The sequence below is a fragment of the Pteropus alecto genome, unplaced genomic scaffold (assembly GCF_000325575.1).
Source record: "Pteropus alecto unplaced genomic scaffold, ASM32557v1 scaffold39, whole genome shotgun sequence".
Classification (NCBI taxonomy): Eukaryota; Metazoa; Chordata; class Mammalia; order Chiroptera; family Pteropodidae; genus Pteropus; species Pteropus alecto.
This window is the reverse complement of record NW_006443568.1, coordinates 6,424,545-6,432,330: the sequence shown is the minus strand read 5'-3', so window position 1 is coordinate 6,432,330 and position 7,786 is coordinate 6,424,545. Positions and strand designations below refer to the sequence as shown.

Sequence of the window (7,786 nt, the reverse complement as noted above, 5' to 3'; positions counted from 1 at the left end):
GAAATACTCAAAGATCGCCACGTCCCCATGAGCAGACCTGTCTCATCCCTTTGTCAACATACCCAGATGCCAGCCGAGCTCTGGTGGCTGAGCCTCCCGGCCACGCAGCAGCTCTGAGAGAAGGCAGGCCCACCCTCAGGTAGCAGGAAGCCTCTGAGCAGCTCCTGTCTCTTCCTATATTAATTGCATTTGCATCTGGAACAGATGGCATGCTGGGACTCCCCTCCCCACCCCATTTTTTACAGAGCATTGGTCCAAGAGAAAATTGTGTAATTAAAAGAGGAGAAATGCAGAACAATCCCCTTAGCGGACTTTACCATCTTCCCTCCCTTGTAAATCCATTAATGAACTGTAATTGCAAAGACAAACCCCTTATTGAAACCTGGTAACAAATTCACTGGGGGGCTGAGAGACTCCCATTGTTATCCAAGACCTGAGAAAAGACAGAAAGAAAAAAAAAATCCTAATTAGTTTAGTCCTGTTTATCTATACAAAAATAAAAATTAAAAAAAAAAACACACACAAAAATATCGGTTACAAAGTGATGTGCCGTTTGCCAATAAACTGGCTGCCCTGGGGAGATGCTGGCTTTCCTTCTTTCTGGGATTTATTTATAACTTTCTGTTAATCAAACCAAGAGCAGAGAAAGACGTGGAGAGGGTTGATTGCAGGAGGACCCAGAGTAGCTGTGGAGAGAATTGCGATGAATAAGGGGCAGGAGCTAGGTTTGAAAGACCCCCAAGCAGGCCCCGCCCTCCTCGGAGCCTGGTGACATGGTCTGGTAAGAGCTATAGGACCCCAGAGACAAGGACAAATGAGATCCACAGTATCTAATTCAAACAGGGCTTCCAGCCTCTCTGACTCCACCCTTGGGGACATTTGTCGGTCCTCCCATCCAGCACCCAGGCCCTGGCATCTGATGACAACCCCTCTGTCTCCTTGAAGAACCAGGGCTCAGCCTTCTCAATCCTTTGAAGGATCATGTGCTGCTGATTTCATCCTAGCTCCAGGACCGGACAAAGCCGCCGGCCTAGCCAAGCATCATCTTGACCACAGTGATTGCTTGAGGATAGGCACAGGGCCCAATCTGAGCCAACAAGGCACAATTCTGTGAACTTAGAGCTGACAGGGTGTGAGCATGGAACTGTAGACCATCTCGAGGAGAGGGCTTGCCTGGGCATAAGGCCATCATGGTGAAGACTGGGATCAAGAGTAGAGAGAGACCGAGGCCCCATGACATTGCCAAGCCCAGCGCCTCCCCCAGCATTTTCAGTCATGAAGTCCCATCAGTTCCATTCTCGTGCTTGAGGTGGTTGGTGCAGAGTTTCTGTCACTGGCAACCAGGAGCCCTCACTCACCCCGTTCTGACCGACGTGCCTGTGGTCCAGTCTCCAGATGGTTGTTTTTGCTGTCTCTCCCACCAGCTGCATCTCCTGCCACAGAATTCCTCATTCCTGGAAAAGGGAAGCAGAGTTCCCCTCGCCTCCCTCCAAATGACTGAGCCCTGGGGACTCACACCCTCCATCTGTTGCTTTCATAGGAAATCCCGAGGCTCAGCCCCACAGGTCTCCAGCCACCTCAGCTCAGCCTTGACTGGGGACTGAGCCAGGCCTGACCAGGTCAGGGGACACTACAGCAGCTTCAGGTCCACCAGTGCTAAGCCTCTGAGCTGTGGCCTCCCCCAGCCTTCGCTCTGTGGTCTCCTCCCTGGCCCCAGACTCTGATCTATCTCTCTCCAACTCCCAGCTTGCTTGGTGGGCTCCCACCTCCTGTCTGGCCTCCACCCGCCCCTCCTTTGGGGTCTAACCCTGCCTGCAGGCACCTGGGTCCCGCTCCAGGTTTTTCCAGGGCCAGGTCCACCCTCTGCCAAACTGCAAACCTGCTGATTGCCTGGGAGGACGATGGGGGACAAGAGCCACTGGGATGTGTTGAGCACCTACTGTGCGCCTAGGGCTTGACATTCGTGATCATGGGCAGCAAAGCTGGGTTCCTGCTATTGTTAAGAAAGACCTTAGCACTAGGTAAACCGAGGAATCCGGTTTCTCCACTTACTCAGACAAGTCCCATCACTTGTGAAATAGGTGACACTAATGCTTACTCGTAGGGTCACTGGAAAGATTTATCAGGGTCCCCAGTGCTACCATCATGAGCATTTTCTCAACTCTCCCTACAAGTAAGGATTTGAACTCTCATCATCTCACCCCGACAGCTGGTCAGCCCCCCTGGCAGGGCCAGCCTCAAGGTCACCACACTTTCTTTAGTGTGTGATATGGATGTTCTGTCCCTGCTCATCCCAGCTGAGACCTCTGCACAGCCTGTCTCACACCCCATCCGAGTGCTTATGGGAAAAACACAAGTCTCACTTGTAATTGGAGACTCTGGTCACATCGCTTCCTTACTTAAACTCTTCCATGGCTTCTCGCCACCCTCCAGATCGAGCCCCTGACCAGTCAGTCCAGTCTCGGGCCACCTGCCCCTGGCTGCTGCCCACCATGCGGCGCTGCATCTAGGCCCTAGGAAGGCCACATGCCCTCCTGCCTCAGGGCCCTGGCACTTGCCATGCTCTCCCCCGCCACCCTCTTCACCTTCCTAACTCATCGACTGCCTTTGGAGCCGCACATACGCCCACCTCTTCCAGGATGCCTCCCCCCTCCCCGTGGCTTAATTAGACCCTCCGTTCTCCACCCCTGCAGCACACCCTAGTTCCTCCGCCTTGCTATCACAGCGATTCTCTATGCAACCTTCTGCTCAATGTCTGTCTGCCCCACCAGACTGTGAGCACCGTGAGGCCAGAGACCCTTGACATTTTTCGTTTTATCCCTAGCGCCTGGTGTATGCTTTTCGGCCTTTGGCAATGCCTAATAAATGAGGAAAGGAGAGAAGGAGGGGGGAGGGAGAAAGAGAAGAAGGGGGAGGGAGGAGGGAGAAAACATCTTTTCAGAGGAAAGAGAGGTTACTTGTTGCCATAGTCAATTTTGGATGTGACTTTCTGCTTCAGCTCCTTCAGCTCGTCCTTGGGCAGAGTTCCTGAGAGGAGCTGGGACCGCCACTCCATCAGGTCGTACATCATGGACTGCACCTGGAGGAAGCGCTCCTTTTTGCTGGCCTAGGAAACAGGAAACAATGGGGGAGGGGGGAGGGAGGGGTAGAGGGAAGGAGAGGCAAGGAGGGGGAGGGGGAGGGAGACTGGAACTGCCCCTAGCACGCCACAGCCTGTCCCTGATCCCTTCCCTCTCCCTCTCAGACAATTGCCCCCTTCCGTTCCCTTCTGCCTCCCCACACGCCTCGCTTTCCAGGTTTGCCCCACTGCTTTAGCCCTCGGCTCTCAGGAGTCTCTTCCGGCTCCTCCAGGGAGCGCACGCCAAGCCCTCTGTCCATCTGGGTGCCCTCAGCACCATTGCTTGTGAGGAGAGCGTGTTGCTCTGTTCACCTCAGGAAGCTGAATTCAGAAGGTGAAGGAGTTTGTCCAACTCGAAGGGGCCATGGGGACTCACACCTCCACTCTCGCCTCCCCACAGGACATTTCCTGGAAACGCAGCCTGGCGCTCGGTCTCCGCCAGGCCAGACAGGTGCCCGGGCACTTCTCTATCTTGTTTGACTTCATAAGAGAAGAACTGGTAGCTTTTGTCCTTCTGTGCACACCTTCTGCCCCTTTGGAGATTTCTCCTGGTGACTCTTGTTTCTAAACGGAGGTCATCTCTCCGTTTAATGGGTGAGAAACTGAGGCCCACAGGGAGACAAGATGACTCGTCCAGGCTCACACGGCTAGAAATACAATGTCAGCCCACGAACACAGGGACTTTTGTCTGCGCCTAGAGACACAGGCCTAGGTGCAGTACAATCATTTGCTGTGTAACCGAGTGATGGAGGTTTGCAGGCTCATGCCAGCCTCCATGCCTCGCCTCCCTGAGCCCTGGCACACTCAGGCTGGCAACACTCAAAGCAGAGGCAAGACCATCTTGTCTTTGCCTCCTGGGGGAGCCCAGGGTCTGGGTTGCTGCCTGTTCATATGACACGGGTGGCTGAGCCCCCTGCTGTGGAACAGGAGATTTGCAGAGAGCCATGGTGCACACTGTGGGTGGCCTCCCACCAGGTAACAGGTGCTCCAGGTGGCACAGCCACTGGAGGCCAGGTGGCTGCAGCATCTCAAGGGACACTGGCGCCTGCTAGGAGCCAGGGAGGTGTTAAGGAACTGACAGGTGTGGGTGTGTCCCTGAGGCCTGGAAACTACACTCCAGATGGCAGCGGCGATGCTAGCTCTGCCTTGGATGCAAAGTGTGTGTGGCACCGTGCTGAGCGCTCCCCATGCATTACCTCATTTGCACCCTGCAACCCCCTGCGAGGCGGTGCCAGTATTTCTTTTCCATGGATGTAGACTATGAGCCTCAAAGAGGCGAAAGGCCCTGCTAAGTTATCGGGTAGCTGAGGAGTGCTGCTGGAACCCAGGATGGTCCCGTCACTTCCCAGAACTGAAGGATAAGAACCAGGACATCAAGGCCACCATCAAAGGTGGGGGACATGGAGGTGAGAAGACAGCTAAGCCAAGATTCTTATGTTGCATGAGACAGAAACTGACTCAGCCATGTTTAACTTTGCTAAGAAGGTTTCCTAGTTGTCTCATGAATGCCCAAAGCAGGAAGTGAGGCCGGCCCCATCGGGGGGACCAGTGAAAGACTCCCTGTAGTGGGTTAGAGATGGCCACAAAGTCTTTGTCACTCTCCCCATTTCCATGAAGAAGTGGACTTTATCTCCTCACCCTTGGAATTTGAGCTGGCCTATAACCGCTTTGACCAATAAAATGCGGTAAAAGTAATTCAGTGCCAATTTGGGGCTCAGACTTGACAAAGTTTTGGGAGACCTAAGTTGCCATTTAAGAAGTCCAATTCCCCTGCTGGAGAGACCACATAGAGAAGGTAAGGCCCTGAGACTACATCGAGAGAGAGAGAGAGAGAGAGAGAGAGAGAGAGAGAGAGAGAGAGAGAGAGAGAGAGAGAGAGACAGAGAGAGAGAGAGAGAGAGAGACAGAGAGACAGAGAGAGAGAGAGGCAGAGACAGAGACAGAGACAGAGAGACAGAGAGAGAGACCCAACTTGCAGCTATCTCTACCAAGGCAGCAGTCACATGAGCTGGCCATGCTAGATGTTTCAGCCTGGCTGAGACCCAAACAATGGCAAAGTGTGGGCGGGCACTGTGCCATCACCACATGAAGCAGAAGAACTACCAACTGAGCCTGGTTGATCCACAGAATTGCGACAATAATAGAAAGTTGTCTTAAGCCACTAACTTTTGGGGCAGTTTGTTATACAGCAATAGATAATTGAAACACCCTTGGATTGGAAAGTCATCAGCAAGCCAGCGAATGCTGTTTTTCTCTTTCCTGAGGATGGCGGCCTCCAACCTCTGCCTTTTAGTGCACCTGGAAGAAGATAGAGACCTCCCAGCTCCAGGACCCGCAGCCAGGTAGCTAGTGTCCCCATGTCCAAATTCCCTGAAGAAAGAAACTGATTAGCCCAGTTTGGGTCAGCTGTTCACCCACTAACCAATCAGCTGAGTCCAGGAAGTAGGTTCATACTGCATCAGCATGGTGTCACCCTGCCCTCTGTCTTTTGTGTGTTTGGGGTAGGGGGGATCATCTCAGAAGAAGGGAAGTGTGGGTTGAGCGGTCACCACAGGAGTGTGCATAGCGGTGGCCTGGTCCCTGTCCTGGGGGTGTCGTGTGACTGTTGCATCGCTCTTGTGAGGTTGTCTGTTGTATGTGTCTCCTGGGTGTTGCTGGTGGTGTTATTCCTCTTCCTTGAACTGCCTCTAAGGAAGATCTTCCAGGATGGTCTGAGTTTCTTGTAAAAGCCTTTTACATGCTCTCAAGTGTGAATCTAGTAGTAACACTAAAATGCTCCATTAAACAAGAATGAGTTCAGAAAATCACCCAAGTGCCTCCTCTGGGAGGCGAAGGATTGAGTTTTTGGAGGGGCGCTGCTCCGGAGGGGCCTGGGAGAGGCTGGCAGACCCTGGGTGGGGTTAGGAGGATTTGGGGGTCAGCAGTCCTTCCCTTGTGCTGTCCCTGAGGTGGGGGCTGCAGTTATCTGTGTCAGGGATTTTGGTGAAGCTTCTGATGCACACGGAACCTATGGAGAGGGCTCCGACAGGGGTACCTGGGCCAACCCAGGCTCAGGCTGGGACCCTTCCCATCGCCTCACATACACACTCACCCCACGGGCTCCTGGTACAACCTAAACCCACTCTCTTTTCCTCCAGCTGCATGAGGGTGACAGGGCACCCTGCTCAACTGTAAGTTCCTTAAGGGCAGGGACTGTATCTGTCTCATAGGCTACCGTCTCTCCACTGTCTGACATGGGCTGTGTACTCTGTAAGTATTTTTGTCTGCATGAATGAATGAATGAATGAATGAATGAATAACTCTCATCTGGAGCCACTGCCCTTCTTCTCCAATGCCTTTTTCTTTTGATGTCCTGGAGTCTTGGATGCAAGTCCTGTCTCCCCAACTGACCCAGTGCTGAGCAAGTCATCTCATCAGTCAGATGCTCGGCTTCCCCATCTGTGAAATGGGGATGACTCATCTGTTCTGGGTATGGTTACTGGGAGGATGAGATGAGAAACAGAAAGAAACATGTAACTGAAAAGTCAGGACAAACGGGAGTGGGTTTGGAGTTGGGAGCCGCTGCCCTCATCACTGCTATGACCGCCGTTGCTGTCCCGAAATCACCCCCATCACCTGCCACCCTCATCTGTCCTTTCTCCTGCTCCTCAAATAACCACACTGCCTCGGGCCCATTTAGTGCTTAAGTTAAATCACATTTAATTGTTTTTCAAAGAGGAATAGAGAAATCAGACAGGAGAGTCACAGTACTTGCAGTTGACAAAGGGTTAACTAAAAAAATATGGGAATATATTAAGCTTTTGATTGAAAAAATGCAAATGCAGTCCCTCTCACACTCACCCCTGTGTTCTCACTATTGCACTGGAGCAGACACACCCCTGCCCCGAGGCACACACGCATGCTCCCACTCATGCAGCCCCAGTACACACACTCAAACACACACCCCAGCCCTGCCCCCGCCGGGCTAGCAGGCTGGTGGAGGAGGGAGAGGCTTGGTGCCATCCCAGGGGCCTGCCCCTTCCAAACACCCCTCACTAAGAGGCAAAGCTACACTAAACGTGGGGCTCTAGGGGACACACGCAGGACTCTGTGAGCTGTGCTTGGGGTGGGAAGATGGGGAAGCCGCAGCGGAGACAGGTGCCCTTAGACGATCGTGTTCTCCAGGATGGCCAGCCGCTTACTCACAGCTTCCAGTGGACTCAGAGTTAAGGAAAGGCACAAGTTGACCAGAGCAGGGCAGTGATGGTGTGACCCCCACTTTGTTTCCCGCAGAGTGCCCTTTTCCAGGGCTTTCTCTCAGCCCCTATAGGACATGTACTCCCCAGTGTCAGAACTTGTCCATCCGCCGCCCTCAGAATGGTGCTCTCTGAAAAACAGAGGCAGTACTATGAGCCCTGAATGCCCAGCCCTACCCAGGTGAGCTGTTTAGATCCCCCGCCTAGTTCTGACCTCAGGGGAGCTGTTTGGGACCCAACCCCAACTGGGTAGAGGCTCATGTCACCAAGATCCTGAGAAGTGGGGAGTCCATGTTTTCCTGAATGCGTCCAGGACTTTGTGTGTGCCCATCTCTAGATCTTGACCTCTGCTGTTTTTCTGTTTACCCTCTAGGAGCCTTTGCTTTTGACAGGGTCAGTGCCGAAGCTGGTGCGAGCCCATCTTTCCAGAATC

The 7,786-nt window shown here is 53.2% G+C and overlaps 1 protein-coding gene across 1 annotated transcript in view; it reads right to left on the bottom strand.

The window, feature by feature from the left end:
• Positions 1 to 6,792: 6,792 nt before the first annotated feature.
• MATN1 (matrilin 1) overlaps positions 6,793 to 7,786 on the bottom strand; it is a 9,932-nt gene continuing 8,938 nt past the window's right edge. Inside the window, exon 8 of the mRNA XM_006924319.3 lies at positions 6,793 to 7,311. Within this exon, the coding sequence (XP_006924381.1) occupies positions 7,262 to 7,311 (50 nt within the window). The 3' untranslated portion in view covers positions 6,793 to 7,261. The remainder of the gene's footprint in view (positions 7,312 to 7,786) is intronic.